The sequence below is a fragment of the Sinocyclocheilus grahami genome, unplaced genomic scaffold, assembly GCF_001515645.1.
Source record: "Sinocyclocheilus grahami isolate Dianchi unplaced genomic scaffold, SAMN03320097.WGS_v1.1 scaffold348.1, whole genome shotgun sequence".
Classification (NCBI taxonomy): Eukaryota; Metazoa; Chordata; class Actinopteri; order Cypriniformes; family Cyprinidae; genus Sinocyclocheilus; species Sinocyclocheilus grahami.
The window spans coordinates 996705-1020570 of record NW_015505527.1 but is presented as its reverse complement, the minus strand read 5'-3'; the positions used below and the strand labels follow the sequence as shown (position 1 = coordinate 1020570).

The window sequence follows — 23866 nt, the reverse complement described above, 5'->3', positions numbered from 1 at the left end:
TTATATGACAGAATTCATGTCATTCACACATTCATTCATGCATCTATCTATCTATCTATCTATCTATCTATCTAGACTCCCATACAGTAAATTATGATAGAAAATTTTTGAAGTAAAAATAATTGGGAAAAAAAAAAACTTTGGACCAGACCTCCTAGTTAATTTAAATCCATATTTTATTTCACACAATATGAAAAATTACTTCCATTAAATGAACTGTACATCTTAGCTACAAATGTAGTTAATGCATGAACAAATACATTTACTTTGTGACTGGAGCAGTCAGTACCCACTTTGCACTTCCCTTGCAATAAATCCATTCATCCTCACTACTGCGAAACTATTACGGTACTATAGGTTTTTGGGAAAGTGCTGTAGTTGTTTTTATTGCCATGTAATATTAAATCACATTCAAAATTACAAGGGATATTTTACCCCAGGTGGCCTTTTATTTCCATTTTTTTATTTTTTTATCGGAAACGGATGAACATTATACACATTAATTTATAGTCTATATATTTCCTCATGCACACTGCCCCTCTACGCTCGTAACTGGGATATGTGTGTCTAGCCGAGCAAGGCGAGCGGGGTGATTCCTCGCAGGGTGGGGTGGGCAACAATGCGCGCTGTTGAATTAAATGGTGAGCGCGTAGTGAATGAAGTTTCAATGGAGGAGGCAAGGATGCGCGCGACAGCGCACGCGCCACACCCCCGCCTTCAATTAAAACATCTCAGGGTTCGTCTGAGTGAGTGCTAGCGAAGATGGCGACAGAGTGAAGGAGACCGCGGAAAGATGACAAGCCCCCTACAGACAGACAAACCCGCACGAGCTCTTCGCCCCGCCGCCTCAGAGATGCCCGTGAATTAGTAAGACGCGGCTGCGTACGATGTGTTATCAAGGAGATGCGGGGTAGGTGATGGAGTCCCGCGGCATGTGCTTTATCATGCACTGTCTCGGAAATTCAGACGCAGGTGTTTGCAGTGCAGCTTGATTTTGAGCAGCAGGTGAAAGGGACGCTTCGAGTCATCATGTAAACGTCACGGTGGGGAATATTGCGGAGGAGACCCGCCCGTGTGAGCTCGCGCTTTGTCTCCCCCTCTAAAATATGATCACGGGCGCCTGGCGCTGTGGAAGGAAACTTGACGCCAAGTTAGGAATCTGCCGCGTGACCGAATCCATCGACAAACCGTGCGCGGAGCCGGAAAAGGTGCAGAGATGGCGCATGAGCCTCGCGTCGCTGCTCTTTTTCACGGCGCTGCTGTCCGATCACCTCTGGCTCTGCGCGGGAGGCAAGCTCCGCTCGAGAGACCGGACTCACCGGAGGACGTGGAGCAACGCGAGTCACGACACTCAGACGGGCCTTCGCGATGAGGACTGCGGGGTCCTCTTGAGCAACCTGACGGAAAACGGGCCAAAGTGCGTGGAGGCTGACGCGCGGCGTCGCGCGCCTCTGGAGTCCTCGTGCTCTACGCTTTACCGGCAAAAGAGCGGCTTGGTGAGCTCCTCCTATTCTGTGCCGGTGCCCACGGTGTCGCCACACGCGTTTTTGGAGTACTTCCGGAACTTCAGCTTGTCCTTTTGCGACGCGCTCACAATAGCGGACCTACTGGAGAGCATGACCGGTCCTGACGGGCTCAACTGCAGTCTGACGCGTGTTATTCGTGACCTGTTCAGCGGCGGACCAGAGGACGGGGACCTGTGCAGCGCTTGTGTTCACGCGTACATTCGACTCGACCAACACGCTCAGGAAAAATATGAGGAGTTTCAATTCCTTACGCGCAAATTCATGGCTGATGACTACTCCGTGCGCGCGCAAACACACCTGTGTCAGGTTAGATGCTCTTTTTAGTCACTTTGGATGACGTATAGACATGATATGTGTCGATGCATTTAGTAGCAATGCCAACCATCCACAAGCTTGAGTACTACATTCAGTATAAATCTGAGTAATAGTTTGGTAACGTGTGTTTCAGGCAGTGTATAAAGCCTGGCTCTGTACAGAATATTTTCCGGTTCCTCAGCGGCAGTGTGTGAGGTGGCTTCCATGCAAGCACTATTGTAGTGTGGTCACAGCCAGCTGCCCCTTCATCCTACCTGACAATGACCATCTGCTGTATGCCGGTCTGCCAAGCTTTCTCTGTGCAGGTAAATCACAGAATACATACACTATATGGCCCAGCGTTATATGTGCAGCCCCTTCTAATCATCAGGGTTGGCTGTTGCAGTAACTGTACTGAATTGGTTTCTTCCAACTTTGTTGCAACAGTCTGGCCTGCACAAATCCCGCTGAACAGCTTTGGGATGAATTGGAACAGAGAGTTCATACCAAAGGTATTCAGTGGGGTTCAGGTCTAGACTTTGTGCAAGCCAGTCAAGTCCTTCCGCACCAGACTCAGTAAACCAATTCTACACAGACCTCGTTGTGTGCACAGGCTCATTGCTATGCTGAAATAAAAAGGGACATTCTTTAGACGTTGAAATTGAAAGTACAATTCTTAAGAACATTCATCCACACAGAAATAACTGGAATTACACATATTTTTGGCTATATTAGACATTATTATTATTATTAGACAGTTAACTGATAAAATTCATAATCTGTCTGACTAAACTTCTACACTGTTTAAGGTCACAAAAGCCTTCAGTATCATTTATTAGTTCATGCAGTTTTGTTATTGTTAACTAAAACTAATAAAATCATATTTGTTAATTGAAAAAAATAAAATTTAAATATTAGATGAAAAGCTTAAATGAAAATCAGAAATGTGGGCTTAGCAACTTATAACTAAAATAGTTTAAAGAGGTCATATTATAGATTTAGAGGTCACTTATTTTGTGTATTTGGTGTAACAGAATATGTTGACATGCTTTCATGTTCAAAAAACACATTATTTTTCAAATACTGTACATTGTAGGTCCTCTATGCCCAGCCTCTCTCAAACACATAGTTTTCTACAAAGTCCCTCCTTCCGACAAGCGCAGCCTGCTCTGATTGGCCAGCTGACCCAGTGCATTGTGATTGGCCGAACACCGCAAGCACTCGTCGGAAATGTAACGCCCCTTACCATAATCGCGAGCTTCATCTTTCAAAATAAATGTAAAGACAGTAAATAATGTCATTAGTTTTACAATCAACTAGTATATAAATAATACTAAAATAGTGTTGGACATGACGAAATGAATGACCTGCTGTTCAGTGAGTAAATCGGATTAATCAAGAAACTGCTCCAACTGATTCGTAAATGTTCAGGCAGAAATGTTTGTCTTCGATTCACTAAAATGTGTTGACGCTCTCGGTACAGTGTTTTGTCCAGTTCTAACCCAGTGTTTCTCTCATTCTCATCAGGGTTTCACGAGGAGTATTTGACCAGTCAGGGTCCAGACTGCTGTGATGTCAGATGGAGTGGGTGTGACTCCACTGTAGGCGCCGCATGTGCTCTGACACGACTCCCTGGCTCCTTCTCTTTGCATAGGAGGTTATCATCAGGAGCGGTGTCATGTACAAATCGTCTTCATGGCAGTAAATTGAAACTGTGTGTGCTTGTTCTCTTCTTACTACACACCGTTATCTCCATAACAACATTGCAGCATTGCAGCACTGGCTCTTTGGAGGCAATAGTACCTCTAGAAGACGTTCCCATGAGGGAGGAGTAAGAGACTGGAACATCTCCCTCTTTATTGGAAGACTCACATTCTGTGAAAGTGTTTTTGTCTGCTGTGCATGAGACGAACCTTACCAAATGCCTGGAAAACACAGAAAGTCTCACCACCGCTGAAGCGCCTGTGCCTGTCTTTTTGAGGGTTGGAACATCTGGCTTGATATGAGCATGCATGTTTGTGTGAAGTGAGTGAGTGAGTGAATGAATGTTTTTAACTGTTTTTCAGTGTTTTTTTCGTTTGTTTATGAGGACTAATTGCACATGTTAAAACACGGCTCTTGAATGACAATCTTGTTTTGTTTTAGACAACATTCTTGGAAACAAAACCGAATGAATGGATGACCTTGTTACATTTCTCCTCTAATAAAACCAACACTATTGGAGACATTTTTCATATTTAAGATTCTTATATATACAGTATATAGGGTTTATGTTTCTGGACACTTTGTGTCCTCCTGTCCATGTGTCTACACTGGCTACAGGAGAAAAGGTGGTTGAATTTGAATTTAGGGTGGTTTCTGCTGGCATTTTCTATGACATGTTTTGTGTGCTTCCTTAAGTGTTATTTTCTGTTTTGTGCTCCCTTCATAACTCTTTCTCTTTCTAAAGGCTTTCACACACTGCTGTAGCCAAAACCTATTAACGCCTCTCACATTTACTCATGGGTTTTATGTTGGTCTTGATGTTTGGGGGCTGTTAAGGGGGCTTTTGGTAGTTACCATTTAGCATATGCTTTGCTTCCAAAACAACTTGCAGTGCACTAATTGAAAAAATACTGTGGGAAAAACTTCGGAAACGTTACAAATTTACTCCATGTGGTCTGTCACAGTTCTACGAACTCCCCAATAACAACATGAAAACAAGTTTAAAATTATTACATCATTCAGACGTATATAATTTTCCTATTACATTATTTACCCTTCAACTATGTCAGTGCATATCCTAGATAGGCCTGTATGATACGATTTTAGCCAGTAGGGGGCAGTGTGTTCTCGTGAGTGTGTTGGGTTTGAATGCAGGTATCTTGTATCTTGCACATTTATCATTATCATTTACCCACTTCACTGCCTTCTGACAAGTATCTTTTCTTCATACTGTACATATCACTTCCTGACTGTAGTAAAAATAATAGGCCTAGCTATTCACACAAAGCTTAATTTAATCAATTTAACTTTAGGACGTCTTCATGACTATATTGTTATTGTTTGCTGAATTTTGTATAAGCTACTGAATTTACACATAATAATTGTTCCTAAACCTAGAACATTCAGTTTCCAGTTCCGTCTGCATCTCTCTCCCTCTCTCTATGTGTGTGTGTGTGTGTGTCCATGCTTATGTGGTGTATGAGGACACAAATTTGTATAATAACATGGGTATGACATAGGTATTACAACAAAAAGGTGATTTATGAGGACATTTTCAAACTCATTCAGAATGAGTTTTTTTGAAAATCTAAAAATGCAGAAAGTTTCTTGCGAGGGGTAGGTTTAGGTGTAGGGTTGGTAGGGCGATAGAAAATACGGTACGTACAGTATAAAAACCATTACGCCTATGGAGAGTCCCCATAAAGCATAAAAAACAATTGTTTGTGTGTGTGTGTGTGTGTGTGATTACCGTTTTCTTAAACTCTTAGCACTCTGATTCCAGCCTCTGGGCTCATGGGCTGGCTTCTCTGTTAAGTTAATTTGTATAATTTAATTTCAACTGCCCAAGGGTTCTCAGACCCATACCTGTATATTCAACCCGCAGCTTTGCTTTTTTGGTTTAGTGCATTTGTGTGTTGTTTGTGTGCGCCTTCGAGTGTTTTTGGCCAATGTTTTTGCTGCACGTTCGCGTGCGCTTGTTTGTTTATGCGTGTGCGTGTTTTTAGAACTCATTCTAGACTTTCTGGGTGGGTTGAGCTATTGTAATGATGTTTTTATTGCATTATTTAGTAATGTCTGCGTTTAGAGATCCATCATGAATTGTCAGAGGACATCGCCTTAGTGTGAGACAGCTAGACCGTGTGCATGTGTGTGTGGCGCTGAATCGATTCAGCAGCAGTGTAGCTGTGAATATTTAAGTGATTTAAGATTAAAGAGTCTGGAGCCGAATAAAAGCGGCACAGATTTAATATCAAACCATATTAAAGAGGCTCAGCTTTATGAGGTCACAGAAGATCTGCAGTACACAGAGCACAGCTGTGAGTGGAGCGAGAACAGAGGAAGAGAAGGAGAGAGGGGTCAGATAGCATAACCAAAACTTCTTGGGCTAGATGTCTTTTTCTGAATTACACACTGAGCTCTATTGTATACTTTACCTAGTATGCAGTAATGCTGACTCAGGTTATGATAGCCTACTGCTAGTAAAAAAAAATTAACGAAAGCTATAAACAAGTTATCCATCCTGCCTTTAATTCTCCTTTTTCTACCAGTTTCTATCAATTTCCCTCCTTTCACCGTTTTTTTCCCCTCACAATATTGGATGAGAGTTACGGGTCTGCAAAAACTGCCAGAGAAAGAAAGCTGACCAAATTAGTGTTTTCCATAGAAACCTCTCGTTCTCGCCTCACTCAACATGCAGCAGAAGAGTTTTGTCATAGTAATAAATAACTGTATTTTTGAGTTCAAGTAATATGGTGTGTGCTTTGGCGCTTGACAAGTATAATAAATGCGTGTAAGCTGGAGAGCATGTATGTGTATGATTTTGTTGTTTGAAAAACAACATGTGTGTTTTTGTGCATGTGTGTCATTTGATGTTTTTATTTGATTGGCAGTCCTGTCCCGCTTTTAACACTCAGTCTGCTCTGATTCTCAACATATGCCACAATTACACTACCAGTCATCTGTTCTAACACTTTAAAGATGTGGAACTTCACACGCTTGGACGCTCACACATGCACACACTGAGTAAGCCTAATGTACAAACATGTGGCTAGGGAAAGGTTGACAAGAAAGTTTTGGGGTTTTTTTTATTTTTAGATCCAGGGTTTTCTAGGGGTCATTGTGGGTCTCTTATGGATCTCCAGACAGGAGTTTCAAGATATTTTTATAATAACAAATTATTTTTTTTAAGAATTAGCCTATATAATGTAGCCTAATGATGCCAGTTATTTACAATGTAAGTATGCACTAGGTGTGTGAAGTTTGAAAACCCCTTATGTGGAGACGAATTAGGAAACTCTCGACTTCACCAGCTAACTTTTTTTTTTACAGGTGGTTCCTTTCAGGGGTTACGAAATGGGAAATATTGTGTAATCGGCAGCGAACGTCTGATGCTATTGTTAGCGCTACAGTGGTTTATATTTGTTTGCGTCTTGATGAATGTCATAGTGGCGTCGCGCTTTTCCGCGGGAGGATTTTCAATGAGGTGACGTCACGCCGGCAGCCAATCAGCTGCTAGGGGTCGGTCTCTGGAGCTGGCCGTAGTAGGTTATCAGCCTGAATCCTCGCAGTCCGAGGTCAGGAAGCCAGATGAGCCCGCAGAGAAGCGCTTGCTCACCGCGACCAGCCCAAGCCAAAAGTCGCTGAGAGGACGAGGAAGTTCGGTATGCAGAAGCAATGCTGACTGACCTGCACGCAGCCATGGTACCGAAGCGCGAGCCGGCGAAGGAGTCGGAGGAGCGCAAGCGCACGCAGGCGGCATGTGAGTGCCAAAGCCAATGCAACAACTGCAAAATCTTCCTGAGTTTATTCATTCTCTCGCTCTCTCTGCACCTCGTCACGCTCTTCTGCTACCTGGACCTGCGCTCGGAGCTCAAACGAGAAATATCCCTGAAGAACAAAGATGAGGTGTCATCAACGGGGCTGGTGCCGCACTATGAAGCCACAGCGCCAGTGCTCCGGTTACCGGACACCGACCACCCAACAATAGACGACCAGGTAAACCGAGTTATCTGTTGTTCTATACAAAGAGCAGAAACCTCCTTCCTGCTCACTTGGCTTCAGCTTCTGTTATTAAGAGAATTTCTTATTGTCTTGTCTTCCATACGATTGATTGATTGTGTGTGTGTTGGAGAACTATTGTTAGAGTCCACTTCCTATAGATCATTGCTTCTCAATCCTTGACCTGAAGTACTGCTCATTTTGGAGGTGTCCCTTATTTGAAACACCCAGCTCAGGTCTTGGAGCATGTACTAATGAGCTGATGGTATAAATCAGGGGTAAACATCCCAAAAGTCTTTAGGACGAGGCTAGAGAACCAAGTAATAATTGTGATAATGAGTGAGTGATGCAAAATGATACAGCACAAAAAATAACTCCACTAAAATAAAACTTTAAACCAGCCATTAAACTTAAATTTTTTTCTGAGTAAAATCAAGTGGTGCAGCCTGCTGCGATTATGTCTTTGCACTTTTTTACATTACTAATGAAGAAAATCAGGCTGAAACTTTGAAAATTCATATAATTTAGTAGAAATGACAGAAATGATTGGGTAAATTATTGTGATTTTTTAACAATATAGTTATTGTAATCAGTAGTTATATACAACTGTTACTAATATAATATTAATATTAATATGCACATTTAGGTACAAAAAGCAATCAGTATTTACACCAAATGTGTTATTATTATTTGTTGTCATTTATAGTAGGATTTAATTCTCTTTTCCACATATAGCAAGGACAGATCCCAATTTTGCTAAAGAGCACATGAATTGCCCTTTGGAGGGGTTTGAGCCTGCAACCATTAAGTTCCCTGTGAGAATCCTTAACCCTTTAACCCCTGGGCATGACAGAAACCTGGTTTGTAGGCTTCAGTCACTGATTTTGGTGAGCATTGTCTCTCACCCAACTCATATTGTGCGTCAAAAGCCCAGGAGTGACGTGCTTCTCGTAACTGTGAATCGTTCACCTGCAGGGTACATTTGTTCTGTTTAAACAACATCTGTCCTTTTTACGAGTTCTCTTCATCAGACGTGCTTTTACTGTCAGGCGGCACAGGTCGCTGTTTATTTAGCCTTTGCTGCGGTTTGGCCCGGACTCGTGTTTAATTCCTTTGGCAAAAGGCCAGGCTCGTCGCAGCATTTCCTGATGTTCACCCCGCAGGCAGTGCGTTAGTGCTGGATCCAGAACGTTTGGCTTATGGATGCGTTTTATTAGTCATAACTAGGGGTGAATTCTGGAGGTAGAATTACACACAGAGACAAATTTCCAACAGTGAATGAATGAATGAATCTAACATGGCTGTGGCCTTTCTGAAGTGAATATGAAGGTGCGAAGACATCTCATCCCTGTGCACACAAATGGTACAGTAAACTTTAGAGGAATGGGCTATAGTAGGCTAATTCAGTGGTTTTCAAACTTGTTCCTGGGGACCTACTCTGCACATTTTGCATGTCTCCCTAATTTACACACCTGATTCAGATCATGAGCTCGTTAGGAAAGTGCTCCATGAACTCAAATGAGCGTGTCAGATAAGGGAGACATGCAAAATGTGCAGAGCAGTGGGTCCCAAGGAACAGGATCGAAAACCACTGGGCTAATTGTTCTGTTTGCTTACTGTGCTTTTGCCAAGTAGTAGATGTTCTTATCATACTGGTCCATCACAGTCATCTTATTTATTTATAATAGCATACATGCTTGCATTCACAGTTTTCATATTTATAATTCCATAATATGATTTTTAGGCACTCAGAGTTGCCTCAACTCATGAAGAATTTGTCATAAACAGATATCTTAAAATGCGAAAGTAGTCACCTGTTTCTCCAGAAGCTTTTTTCTTCTTCTTCAAGGGCATGTGAAAAACACACTTGTATCTTGAACTTGTGAACTATTTTTTGGGTATCGATATTTCCACCAAGTAAAGGGATATTGCTGTTACACTCTTAAAAATAAGGTGCTCCACGATGCCATAGAATAACCTTTTCTGTCTAAATGGTTCCATAAAGAACCTTTAACATCTGAAGAACCTTTCTGTTTCACAAACGGTTCTTTGTGGTGAAAGAAGGTTCTTCAGATTATAAAAAGGTAAGAAAGAGATGGTTCTTTAAAAAACCTTTGACTGAATGGTTCTTTGTGGAACCAAAAATGGTTCTTCTATGGCATAGCTGTGAAGAACCTTTTAAGCACCTTTATTTTTAAGAGTGTAGGCATGATTTATTGGAATCATCCAAAAACACACTTAAGTGTGTGTGTGTGGAGGTGTTGCTGTGTGCATGTGCGTGCATATACAGTATGTGTGTTTGTCAGTATTGCACTGATGCATGTCAAAAGAAGGCGTGTAACCATGACGACTGATTGATGGAAGGAGGCATGAGCGTGGTTAGACTGTCAAAGTAAAAATTACATGCAATGAAGCCACAGGGCAAGAGAAAGTGTGTGTACAACATGACCACTCTGCTGTCATGTAAAAACTGCTATATATAGTATAGTTTTTCTAAGAAAACAAAAACAACGAAGGTAATGTATATTTTGTTTTGGTATGTTGTATGGTTGAGGATGTTGTTTTTTTGTGTGTGTTTTTTTTTAACAAAATGGATGTATCATGGTATCATCAGTCATGGTGTCTATTACCAATTATGTAAGATATATGTATGTATATCTTGTATAATATGTATATAAGCTGTGTGTAACAATGAAGCTGTGTCATGTCACCTTTATTTATGTAGCGCTTTTAACAATACAGATTGTGTCAAAGCAGCTTTACAGTATTAAATAGGAAAAATAGTGTGTGATAATACAAAAGGACAACAGTAAACACTCAATTTCAGTTAAAGTCAGTTCATCATTGATTCCGTGATGTCATCGTCCAGCTCAGTTCAGTTCAAATGGTGTCTGTGCAATCTAGTTAACAATATCGCTGGAAATTAAGTGTCCCCAATTTAGCAAGCCAGAGGCGACAGCGGCAAGGAACCAAAACTCCATCGGTGACAGAAATGGAGGAAAAACTTTGGGAGACACCAGGCTCTGTCGAGGGGGCAGTTCTCCTCTGGCCAGACGAACCAGCAGGTTAATTCCAGGCTGCAGCAAAGTCAGATTGTGCAGAGGACTCATCTGGTTCCCGTGGTCTTGTGCCTATGGCCATCTAGATCAGGGGTTTTCAAACTGTGGGTCACAGAGTGGGACAAGGTGGGTCGCACAAAGTCACTTGGCTGCAGCTAAATTTGCGTTTCAATGACACACACACTCACACACAGTTCAGTCTAGGGCTGCACGATATACCAACATTAATTACGAATTGCGATATTCTTAGTTCGATTTTTGAATCGCAATTAAGTCTGCAATTTAAAACATGCGTTGTGTGTTTTGAAGCATGGGAGCACACGGGTTGTAATAACAGTGAAGGTCTCAGAGCGACGTCATTATTAAAGGGCTCGATCGGTCCACATTATTAATGAGATGAAACTCGCTCACTTCACTGTGCTGTATTCTGCATGAGATTGCATAGTCTGTAAAAAGCATTTCACATGTATGGAGTGAGTGGGGCACAAACGCAGGGTTAATTGTAACACTACAAGATTTAAACATTTCCACACGCTAACATAACAAAATTAAACAAAATTTCCTATTATTTCCTTGCCGTGTCATCTCTATACATCGCAAAAAATGTGCCAAAATTCAAAAATCTTTTGAAGATATGTTGATCATTTATTTAACCATTGCAAAAGTACATTTCTGACTGAAGTAAAATTGTCATCTCGGTTTTTAGTGTTTATTTAAAATGAGACACATTTGTTTATTATTTTTACAATTGTTTCACAATTATTTTAATCTCCACTGTTTAATCTCTCACTGTTTTAGATGGTTCTGCTTCGCTTCTTATGTTTTGCTAAAAAAAAAAATGTTTGGTTGTGCTCCGCTCTCCCCTATACACACGGAAGGATCATGCATTTTCGGCGCTGAACCCTGCGATGAGTTTAAGGATTACAGTTCATAGCCGCACCGGAGTGAGCGTGTTTCAAGTTTTTATGTTTCATAGACTCATTAATGTCTGTAAATGAAGAAATTCAAGCCTAAATATTAGTAGTGAAATTTTACAGTTGTATTATAAAATAAAATATGTATTTTTTCTTAAATACTTAATTTCTGCCATATTAAACTTTTAATTAAGATTAAGCATAAAGTAATGTCAATTGTTTTTTTTTCTCTCAAATATTTTGGTGGGTCATGAAATAGATTATACTTGTCTAGGTCATGAAATAGATTATACTTGTCTAGGTGGGTCATGGAATGGAAAAGTTTGGGAACCCCTGATCTAGATGACGAGGTCTTCGCTGGGGATGTCTCTGGGGCACATCTAGTTGTCCTGGACTCCGCTGTTTGTTCTTAAAACGCTTGTGAGTAGGATTCATTTTTTATGCATCTCTTCCAACGTCTCCGTTGCTAATTCCAAAACATAATTTTAGATTTAGTAACGGAGGCTTGAGCTGTTGATAGTAATGTATAATGCAGTTATGTGAGAGAGAGAGATTAAATTTGCTTGTATCATTTACATTTTATTGTGTTTTATATTTAAACTCTTCAATCAAAATAGTATAAAATGTACTTTCGGCCATTTATTGGTCATAACTTTACTAGCGCTATCTCTATGTATGTCCATACATCAAATACTCAGCTGTGAAAATGCTACTGGTGTCTCATTATAGCACATCCAGCTTGTGTTTCAGTGAAGGTCATACCTGTTACAGAGGATCAGACCAGCTTTTCTTTTACAGGTAGATCAAACCTTTCCTTTGTTAGAGTTTGTGTGTGTGAGAGAGAGTATGGGAAAAAGAAGGGAATTCTTTCCCCACCAACCTCTCTCTTTCTCTCTCAGGCATTATGGCATGTGGCCAGATCGCAGTGTGAGCTCTCTAATGCACACACATACTATTCCTTATTAAGCTTTGTAGGTATGGGGTTCCTCCTCGACAGGATATTACATTAATGGATGGAGTCAGCCACACTCTAATTACTCTCAATTCAACTGTTTACCACTGTAACTAATACACACACACACAAGTTTCTCACATGCGCTCAGTGTGTTAGCCTGAGTCCTTTGTCCTTTGAGTTAGCAGTGAGGAGTTAGCAGTAAGGAATGCGCTTGTTGATCAGCATCTTAGATCTGATACAGCGTTAGCCATATATCCCAGAGCGCTGCTCTGTCTGACTGATTACAAAAGTGTGTGTGTGTGTGTGCTAATGAGGGATCTAAGAGCGGGTTCACCTCAGCCAAACAGGTGTTAGAGAGCGGTGCTCTGAAGAAACAGAATGTTTGCATGACTTTAATGGTTTTACTTTAAACAGCTGGATCTATTTAAGGAGTCTCAGACAGCACAGATGTGTAAGTTTGGGAACCAAAGCTTTAAAATTACACTTTAGAGCGGCATGATGATTGGATGGATGGATGGATGGATGGATAGATGACTGAATCTTCCTGACTATAGTAGGTCACGCCAATGATAATTTTTAAAAGTCAGATCAGGCAGGCACATTAATATTTTTTACCAGCTAGATGAATAGAAAGCGATGTAACTTCATTTTTCTGTGGTGTGAGTGTAACTCAACCCTTTTCATAGCAGTATATATATTTTTTTTATTTAGATTGAAAAATCTAAATTATTTTAGTTAATCAGTTCATTTGGATGATTCAATTTTATAATGATAAAAATCAGATTCATTGAAGCACGGCCCTCATTTAGATGCCCACACAGCATTACACATTGTATTTTGTAATTATACACGGTCTAAATTAATTATACAAAATTAGTTAAAGACTTCATTAAAGTTTTTGACTTGGTTATATAAGTTATGGTGTTTTTTTTTGTTTTTTTTATTTCTTGTATATAAATATGTGGTAAATATGTAAATTTATATTAAATGTGTGTGTGTGTATGTGTCAACAATTCTGTGTTTTTCTGTCAATATGGGGTGCTGTGTGTACATTAATGAGGAAAAAAAATTAACTTAAATGATTTTAGCAAATGGCTGCAATATAACAAAGAGTGAAAAATTTAAGGGGGTCTGAATACTTTCCGTACCCACTGTATATATATACATTCATATTTATATACAATAAATACAAAAAACACCATAACTTGTGTGTGTGTATAAATCTGTTCAAATGTGTTTATTAATATCACCCTAAATGAGCTTCTCAGTTGAGTGTCTTTGTGGCAGATAAATACTTTTCAGGGTTTTTTTTGGTGGGTGTGACTTCACTTCTCGTTTTTATCATATTCACTGTAACTTGAATACCCAGGGCAGATCCTAAATGACCCATGACCTCTGACCCTTCACACAAGCCCTGCCACCTCAAAAACAACTAGAAACAGCTCAATGGCCTCTGTCAATAAATAAAGCTTTTGAAATTTAAAAAGGTTTCTTTGTGATTAATATGGGCTTATATTGGTTGTGACTGGAGTCTGAACACACTGCCCCGTTTTTAGCATGGCTGTCCCCAAGTAACCCAGTGTGTGTGTCTGCTGCCTGTGTGTGTGTGTGTATTTGTGTGTTTTTGTGTGTGCATGTCAGTCTGTCTGTAAAAGCCTGTGTGTGTGTGTGTGTGTGTGTGTGTTTGTTTGACGTTGTACAAATAATAACCCCTATTATTCTGGTCCTGCTTGGCATTTGTGAGGAATGCTCTGTCTTTCTGTTGTGGGGTGTGTATGTGTGTATGCATCTGTATCTGTTAATATTGTGTTTTGTCTCTGTTGTGGTGATTTAAACTTTCCGCAGCAGTTTGTGCTTCCTGGTGGTTTCAGTCCTTTTTGATGTCTGTGTGGGTGTGTGTGTTTCTATACACGGGAATGTAATTCCCTCTGTTTCTAAACGAGTTTGGTTCACCCTGGGGTTCGCCGACTGAGAGAGTTCCAGACAAACGTCATTGTCTGTGACCAGGCAATGATCTGTCATTAAGCGTGGAGGTTGAAAGGTCATGCATGTGTGTGTGTATATTTTGACAAGGCCTCCTGTTATCACTCCATTGAAAGGACTCCTCTGAATAAAAGCAGTTTAGATGTTGAATGTTAAATTAATTTAAGCACAGCTGTGTGGGTGTAGTATTTGGTCATTTGTTGCCTTTGACGAAACCTCCATCCATTTGGTGAGGTAGGGAAAAAAGAAGGGAAGATGAGTGAAAGCTTGACTAAACAGTACAATCTATCTCGGTCTCTGTGATATGTGAACCTCCCTGTGGTTTGAGATGAGAGCAGAGGCTTGTGTTGTTTTTGGAGTCATTACCAGCATATTATTGATGGTCCTTTGAGAATCATATGAAACGTTGTTCTCAATAATGTAATCCATATGTGATAACATGCTCATAATCTAAACCTGCTCTAATCTGTATGTGTGGACGTGCACATCTGTATAGGGTGTGTTTAAAAAGAGACTGATCCAGATGAGGCTGGAGTAAGAGTGATGAAGGTGACATTCACAATCATAGATAGATTATTTTATTTCTATGCTCTTATACCCTCCTAATTTCTTGGTCAGAGTTTTGTTCTCTTCTTTACAGTATCTGAATCTGAGACTATGATGTCAGAATTCCATTCAGAATCAAACAGAACCTTCATGATTCACTTAATATTACAGATTAATATTCCAATATTCCATATTGTGCACATTTTTAATTCAGTAACAGTTTTTCTTTTTAAGTGTTAATATCTTGCATATCTCATTAATAATCAGTGAAATGTGTATATTAATAGTGGATTGGTTCAGAGATGCAGGTTCTAGTTCCAATTCTGACTTCTTTAAAGTGAAATTATATATTTTGGTTCACATTTGTATTGGTTGACTGATATAAAGCCATTATGTATGCTGGCATTCAGCATTCTTTTAAAATTATTTAATAAACTTAAATTAAGTTTGGTAGGTGGGACTTTTATTTTGACAGTGCCGAGAACACAGCGCCTGAGTGCAGATGCACCAGAGCTCCCATTCTCTGTTTAATAATCCAATGGTAAATACTATAATATGTTTAACAATATACTGTCTGCATTTCAAAAATACACATATCATTAAAACAAACAGTTAATTCCACAAATCTCTCGAACATTGGTGAATCCAACTGTTAGATCTTCTAAAGCAGGGGTGTCCAAACTCGGTCCTGGAGGGCCAGTGTCCTGCAGACTTTAGCTCCAACTTGCCTCAACACACCTGCCTGGAAGTTTCTAGCATGCCTAAGAGCTTGATTAGCTTGTTCAGGTGTGTCTAACTTGGAGCTAAACTCTGCAGGACACCGGCCCTCCAGGACCGAGTTTGGGCACCCCTGGTCTAAAGTGTGCATTGTACCCTGTATAAAAATGTGTGTACTCTGTGCCTGAAGGTTAGTCCGTGTGAAATTGTGTATGATTCAAGCCTTGTGTATTATTGATGTGAACGAGCAACTTAAAACTATTCTTCGCTATATCCAGTTTACCGCTATGCTATATTTATGTTGTTCATTGTGTACTACTGAATGTAAAATTAGTGTTGCTTGGTCTTTATTTGAGGATGTTTGATTCCCAGTGCATACAGACTTAAAAGATTATTGCACTGTTGGTTACTGCCATAATGGGATTACAGAATCAAGAAGTTGCTGTATACATTGTTTATTTTAAAGATTTTGTTTAAACAAAATAATTTTTTTAATAAAAAAAAAAACTGATTTAGATTAAATAGATTTTCAAATGATTTATATCCAAATATTTTAGTAACTAACTATTTAGTAACTATTAGTAGTAATAATAGTAGTAGTGCTCTCACCCTGCTCTCTAAAACATTGCATCTGCCATCAAAAAAAAACATATGTGGGTCAACCAATACACTTTACTTAAGGCCTTTCCATTCATACTGTATATTTGGACCACCTTCTGAGATGGTAATTTTGACAGGAAATTAAATGTAAATGAAATGGTTGACCTCTTGCTATAAAAACACTGCGTACTTTGTAAGGGGCCTCACTTACATGTTCATGAATCTGTTCTGTTGAACAATATGCTGTTTTACATATGGTGACATTTGAGTGAGGCTGACAGTAATGATATGAATCTGAATACAGATGGCGTGCCCTTTGAGATTATATCATTGATTTATGACGGCTTAGATGATTGTTCATGTTTTTCTGGTTAGACCGATGCCCTGCGTCATATATCTAGCAAGACTCTGGAAATTAACATGAATTTGGGTAAATAAAGACGTTTCTCTGGTGTATAAATATGTAGGGCCTAGGGCTGTGCGATATATATCGCCTACGATATTATCGTAATTGTTGTTTAAACGATATGTGATTTGACATTATCGAGTATATCGCAAAAACCAAACAAAAACACACCCAGAGAGTGCACGCATACACTATGAGACGTAGGTTAGACTACTAGCCGAGCACATCTAGTGTTCATGCTTTCCAAATACTGCCACCTACTGGTGATTTTAGGTTTATATTTAAAGTGTGTTTTCCCTTTTTTCCACAAATCATTTCAGATATCACTATTGAATATTTTGTTATCAAAACATTATTTTTACAGTTGTAACTGCATTCATGTCCTGCATTAAATATCCAGGCAAATGTCTGTGTAAATGCATTTAAACACAACTTTAAACACCACAGATGCAGCTTCTGTGCCACCTCTGCATTGCAAAAACATTTTGTTGATATTGATTTCATTTGATTTGTAACTGCCCTTATAATGTCTTACTATTTAAATTTAGGCTATTGATTAAATTTAAGAATTTGACACAAAAGATGATGCATACATTTAATTAGGCCAGAAAAATGGCCTTATAAAGGTTCAAATGGCCATAAAAGGTAAAGAAATCGATTTAAACTTATTGGAAAATTTTTATTCTGTTACTCCTGCAAAATAATTAACACACAGAATATGAAGAATATCAAAATCTTTGGGAGTCAGCTGTCCACGGCAGTCCTAAACCTGCCAAAATACCAGCACAATAACACGCTCAGCAAAATATCCTCTAATTATCGTTATCAACAAAATTCCAGATAATATTGATATTATCGCACACCTAGGGTCTATGAAATGATTGTTATTGAAAGAGAGGCTTAGTTAGAATAGAAGTGTTGTTGTCATCCATTTGATAAAGGAATCATGACGTCATGAGTTATCAATGGTTCAAAAATAAAAAAAACGATCAGTGATTTTTATAAACGCATTCATGCATGCACACAAAACACTGTCTGCCTCTCCTCATCTTGTTCTTTCTTTCTCTCCTTCCCTTCTGTCCAAAAGCTGTATGTTCATTTGAGTGCTCGTCAAGCTGTTGAGCAGATGTCTCTCTCTCTCTCACTAGCCTCTCTATCTCTTGCTCGCTCTGTTTCATGTGGTTTGTGGTTTGTCCCAAATTGGAATTGTTTAAAAGCCACACATTTGTGTCCTTACTTTTTTGATTTGGGCTGGTGCTCTGCATTTAGTCATACACTGTAAGTGTAAGCCTGCTGTCAAATCTCTAAAGAAAATAAAATGTGTTAAAAATGAGACCTGTATAGAATTCAGGGTGTAAATGGCCATGTAATGGATTGTAATAAAATAACATTGTATAGAAAGTTGGATTGTTCTATACTCGCTGTAGTAAAATCAAAGCTATTTGCTCTGTACAGTATTGTTGCCACGTCTGTTGGTACTATTGTATTACATCCATTACTCATGATTTCATATATTACTCATGAATTCATTACAAGACCTCATCTGTGTATGTATACTGGGATTTCAGTGTTACACAAAGGTTAATTTTCTCTAGTTTAAAACCAGCTCTTGTGACTCACGCCACAAACATGAGAATGAAAAGGATAAATATGGAGGAAAAAGTATCAGAGAAAAGAAATAATGAGAGAAGGATTGAGGAAAAACTAAAATAGGAGCGAGAAAGACATTCATTCTTCTGTGTGCTTGATGAGCCAAGCCTTTTGTTTGAAGCTGTCATAGTTTGCATACAACACAGCACAACACACACGCTGAGACGTGTAATCCTTCAGAAATATGTGGATGCCTCTGTGATCTCTTGCTTACATGTTTTCCATCTTAAGTTCGGGATAAATATTTGTGATGTATGTGTACAACTCTTGTGTGTGTTGTCCAAGCCGCAAGAGTTTGTTAGTGATGACCAGGCCCACATGGGATCTGTGCGCACAGAGTTTCACAGAAAGCTCCGCAGATTTCCACAAAAGCTTGACACATTCCCCACCCTGTTCATGTTTGTTAATGAAATGTTTTGGATAATATGATTATGCTTTCAGCTACCAGTATGAGTGTCTTAGATACTTTTTGTTGTTGTCTGTGCACTGCAGATTTCCAAATATCCACAAAGAAAATGCAAAAGTAGCCTTTAGGTTCAGTCTGGTGATGGTCACACTGACGACTCGCGAGTATGACTATGGTTAAGTGGTTAGTTAAGAACTCGTCAAGCTGTTGAGCAGATGTCTCTCTCTCTCTCACTAGCCTCTCTATCTCTTGCTCGCTCTGTTTCATGTGGTTTGTGGTTTGTCCCAAATTGGAATTGTTTAAAAGCCACAACACAGAGCCCTTTACACCAGGCAAAGCAAAGTAGGGGGGAACAAAGTTAGCGAGAGAGAGAATAAATCAAGAGAGCAGGTGGAGAAGAGTATGTGCCAAATTGCAGACAGGTGCGGCCCAGCCTCGACACCAAGCCATCGACAGAATCACCGTACACTCGCTGTGCTCGCACGTAAAATACTAACCACTTGATCAGCACTGCTCTTTCTGACCATCTGACAAGCCTGCAATGGCATCATCTACCCATTCAGGTCAGGGGTCAGGACAGCAGCTCTCTAATTGGAGGACGAACAAGGAAAGTGCCTGTTATTTTTTTGATTTCGGGTATTTCCTGTCTCTGCAGTTGGTTGGTGAAGTGATGCCTTTTGGCACTTTTCTTTTGAAGTTGGATGTCTTGAAAAAAATATATAATATGCAACTTTAAAGCATTATCCCAAGGTCTCCCGTGTCCCACAATGTCTCAAGAGGAAAGAATGTTTCTTTTTTTCAAGGTGTTTTAATGAAGCCATTAAAGTCTGGCATTAACAACACAAAATCTATTGAAAAGGTGGAGCAGCGGCTCCAGCATTGAACAAGATGTTGAACAGTTTCCAGGCACATGTGTGCGCGCGTATGTGCGTGATCGTATGCACACATTTCTCTTGAAAGGCACTAGATCACATGTTAATTTAATGTTTGTTCTAAAAAGCCAGACTGATGATGGTGTGAATGTACAAGTGATCATGATAGCCAAACTTGCGTGTGAGTTGGTGGGTGGGTGTTTGGAGCAGAAATCATCTGGCATGTTTAAAAAGAGTCTCAGAGAACTAAATTACATCTCCAAAATGATACATTCATAAATAAAAAGTGGGTCTTTTATTTATCAGTCTTTGTCTCTCTTTAAAGGAATAATTCACCCAAAAATGAACATTCTGTCATCACTCACCCCGTTGTCATTCCAAAACCATACAACTGATTTTCTTCAGTGGAACACAAAAGAAGAAATTCTGGGGACTGTCCTGGTTGCTCTATGATCGTGTCCCATACAATAATTTAGTTTGTGAAACAGCCTGAAATGTAAGTCATTATGGGGTATATAATAGCTTATAAGCTTTTACTGTGACTGGAACATTGAGCTACAGAATTGTGTCGATCCGATTCTAGAATCTGAATCATTCAGACCTGTTCTGTGAAGTAGATCAGCGCTTTCATTGAAAAGATATGACTAAAAAGAAGGATTTATTCACATCCACTTTTGTCCATCCATATTCTTTCTTTCTACCATCTTTCCTTCTACCTTTCTTTATTTGATTCTTTTTTCCTTCTTGTTTGAGCTATTTTTACCAGCATTAGATACTGAGGAAAGCATTTGTGTCCTTACTTTTTTGATTTGGGCTGGTGCTCTGCATTTAGTCATACACTGTAAGTGTTGTGTGTGTATGTGACAAGTCTGTATTAGCATGTGTGTTTGTGTACTGTGGTGTGTGTAATTTTGTGGTATGTTATTGATTTAGCTTGTAAAGAAACAGTGTGCACCCAGAGAGGTTTAGATGAGGCTCTGAGATGAAGACTAATAGATGACAGAACCGACTTCTTTGAGTTGTCCTTGATTTTCTCTCTCTCCTTCAGCAGCTGTTCATTTTTTTCTGCTGTATTCTGTTCATCAGCTGGTATTAATCCTTCCAAACACTCAGGACCCTTCAGACAAACGGGAACGCCTCACTTTACAAACCACTTGTGGCACCAGACACACGACCCTTGGAGTGTGTGTTTGTGAGAGAGAGATAGAGGAAGTGGAGCCCAGGATCTGGTTTTAGTTAAGAGGGCAAATACTTGTATGCTAGCACATACAAACTTGCATGCACACACTTACGCTGGCTCTGGTGCAGTTGTCGCTTAGCTACAGTGATGACGGGCAGAAATAGTTTGACTGTACACGGATGAGACAAAGTTTAATAGGGCGAATAGGTTTGTGACTACACACACACTGGCTCTCTCTCTGGCAGTTTTGTTCGACTGTTGATCACTTGCAGTCTTCTAGATATCAAAGTAATGTGCCAAGGACAAATTTGAGCCATTTCCATGGCATTTATTCAGACAAGCTGGGATGGACGTCAGGACAAACTAACCCAATTTGAGAACATGCGTAAGGCTGCCAGTTGACCCTGTCACATTTCTAGATTCATATTTAGATTCTGTCTTCATTCTGGGAAGGCTTGTGGTCTGATGTTTTACGGTGTTCACACATAAACATCATTGGATCGCTCTTTTGAGAATCCAAAAACTCAGTCTAATGTCAAGGCCTGATCTGATTGCAACCTCTGGAGCACATTCTGCTCTCATTTGGCAGTATTCATGGGAGGGTGGAATAGTTTTTAGATGTTGCTCAAGTTTAGCGAAGGTCTCTGAGGATTCCACCATGAGCTCTGTATATACCAGCAGGAGCGGGGATGACTGCTTCTTCAGTGCATTTGTCAAAAAGTAATGAACTCAATTTTATATGTACAATTTAACCAGATATGTACTACTCTACATGTTGGATTTTCAAGATCCACCCTCAGAAGGGACAGCAGCATTTCATGAAGACTGTACTCTCTCAACCAGCTCATGTTTACTGTTCTTCAAATCATCTAAACAGAAATGTAACGTAATGTCTGATGATAAGAAAAAATAGTACCGTTGATGTAGTCTGTATGATTCATACGCTAAGTCTTCTGAAGCTATGTGATAGCTGTCAAACCTCAAATCTGGCGTTTTTATGATTTATGTAAGATTTTCTTCGATTACATATACTGGAAGTGTTTCTTACTCCACACCACAGGATAAACAGAAACTGCATACAAATTACATTTGTTATTGTGTGTATTGTCAACACAACAATGTATGCAAAATTAATTTTAATATACATTTACTGTTATTACTATTGTTTATTTGAAAGCAGTTGTCTTGCTTTAAAGGATTTTATATATTATCCTAGTCATATGGACTGCTTTCACAGTATTTTATTTTACAACTGATTTTCTTCAGTGGAACACAAAAGAAGAAATTCTGGGGACTGTCCTGGTTGCTCTATGATCGTGTCCCATACAATAATTTAGTTTGAGAAACAGCCTGAAATGTAAGTCATTATGGGTTATATAATAGCTTATAAGCTTTTACTGTGACTGGAACATTGAGCTACAGAATTGTGTCGATCCGATTCTAGAATCTGAATCATTCAGACCTGTTCTGTGAAGTAGATCAGCGCTTTCATTGAAAAGATATGACTAAAAAGAAGGATTTATTCACATCCACTTTTGTCCATCCATATTCTTTCTTTCTACCATCTTTCCTTCTACCTTTCTTTATTTGATTCTTTTTTCCTTCTTGTTTGAGCTATTTTTACCAGCATTAGATACTGAGGAAAGCATTTGTGTCCTTACTTTTTTTATTTGGGCTGGTGCTCTGCATTTAGTCATACACTGTAAGTGTAAGCCTGCTGTCAAATCTCTAAAGAAAATAAAATGTGTTAAAAATGAGACCTGTATAGAATTCAGGGTGTAAATGGCCATGTAATGGATTGTAATAAAATAACATTGTATAGAAAGTTGGATTGTTCTATACTCGCTGTAGTAAAATCAAAGCTATTTGCTCTGTACAGTATTGTTGCCACGTCTGTTGGTACTATTGTATTACATCCATTACTCATGATTTCATATATTACTCATGAATTCATTACAAGACCTCATCTGTGTATGTATACTGGGATTTCAGTGTTACACAAAGGTTAATTTTCTCTAGTTTAAAACCAGCTCTTGTGACTCACGCCACAAACATGAGAATGAAAAGGATAAATATGGAGGAAAAAGTATCAGAGAAAAGAAATAATGAGAGAAGGATTGAGGAAAAACTAAAATAGGAGCGAGAAAGACATTCATTCTTCTGTGTGCTTGATGAGCCAAGCCTTTTGTTTGAAGCTGTCATAGTTTGCATACAACACAGCACAACACACACGCTGAGACGTGTAATCCTTCAGAAATATGTGGATGCCTCTGTGATCTCTTGCTTACATGTTTCCCGTCTTAAGTTTGGGATAAATATTTGTGATGTATGCATACAAGTCTGTGTGTGTTGTCCAAGCCGCAAGAGTTTGTTAGTGATGACCAGGCCCACATGGGATCTGTGCGCACAGAGTTTCACAGAAAGCTCCGCAGATTTCCACAAAAGCTTGACACATTCCCCACCCTGTTCATGTTTGTTAATGAAATGTTTTGGATAATATGATTATGCTTTCAGCTACCAGTATGAGTGTCTTAGATACTTTTTGTTGTTGTCTGTGCACTGCAGATTTCCAAATATCCACAAAGAAAATGCAAAAGTAGCCTTTAGGTTCAGTCTGGTGATGGTCACACTGACGACTCGCGAGTATGACTATGGTTAAGTGGTTAGTTAAGAACAAATGTGTTATAGTAGTTAGTGTACATTGGTGTGTATGTGTGTGTATGTGACAAGTCTGTATTAGCATGTGTGTTTGTGTACTGTGGTGTGTGTAATTTTGTGGTATGTTATTGATTTAGCTTGTAAAGAAACAGTGTGCACCCAGAGAGGTTTAGATGAGGCTCTGAGATGAAGACTAATAGATGACAGAACCGACTTCTTTGAGTTGTCCTTGATTTTCTCTCTCTCCTTCAGCAGCTGTTCATTTTTTTCTGCTGTATTCTGTTCATCAGCTGGTATTAATCCTTCCAAACACTCAGGACCCTTCAGACAAACGGGAACGCCTCACTTTACAAACCACTTGTGGCACCAGACACACGACCCTTGGAGTGTGTGTTTG

At 39.4% G+C, this 23866-nt stretch overlaps 2 protein-coding genes across 2 annotated transcripts in view; both read left to right on the top strand.

Annotated features, from left to right (window-relative positions):
• The first annotated feature begins 596 nt into the window (after nucleotides 1-596).
• Nucleotides 597-4038, top strand: LOC107548493 (transmembrane protein FAM155A-like). The gene is made up of 3 exons (XM_016229202.1): nucleotides 597-1832; nucleotides 1975-2146; nucleotides 3348-4038. The coding sequence occupies exons 1-3, from the start codon at nucleotides 1107-1109 to the stop codon at nucleotides 3653-3655; spliced, it is 1206 nt and encodes a 401-aa protein (XP_016084688.1). The 5' UTR covers nucleotides 597-1106; the 3' UTR covers nucleotides 3656-4038.
• Nucleotides 4039-7084: 3046 nt separating this feature from the next.
• LOC107548448 (ectodysplasin-A-like) overlaps nucleotides 7085-23866 on the top strand; it is a 38639-nt gene continuing 21857 nt past the window's right edge. Inside the window, exon 1 of the mRNA XM_016229118.1 lies at nucleotides 7085-7520. Within this exon, the coding sequence (XP_016084604.1) occupies nucleotides 7200-7520 (321 nt within the window). The 5' untranslated portion in view covers nucleotides 7085-7199. The remainder of the gene's footprint in view (nucleotides 7521-23866) is intronic.

Bases quoted from the DNA above. Each gene is read 5' to 3' on its own strand.
- LOC107548493 (XM_016229202.1), top strand. From the start codon at position 1,107: ATGATCACGGGCGCCTGGCGCTGTGGAAGGAAACTTGACGCCAAGTTA. The intron at 1,833-1,974 runs GTTAGATGCTCT...CGTGTGTTTCAG, and splicing joins CGCAAACACACCTGTGTCAG to GCAGTGTATAAAGCCTGGCT. The intron at 2,147-3,347 runs GTAAATCACAGA...CATTCTCATCAG, and splicing joins GCCAAGCTTTCTCTGTGCAG to GGTTTCACGAGGAGTATTTG.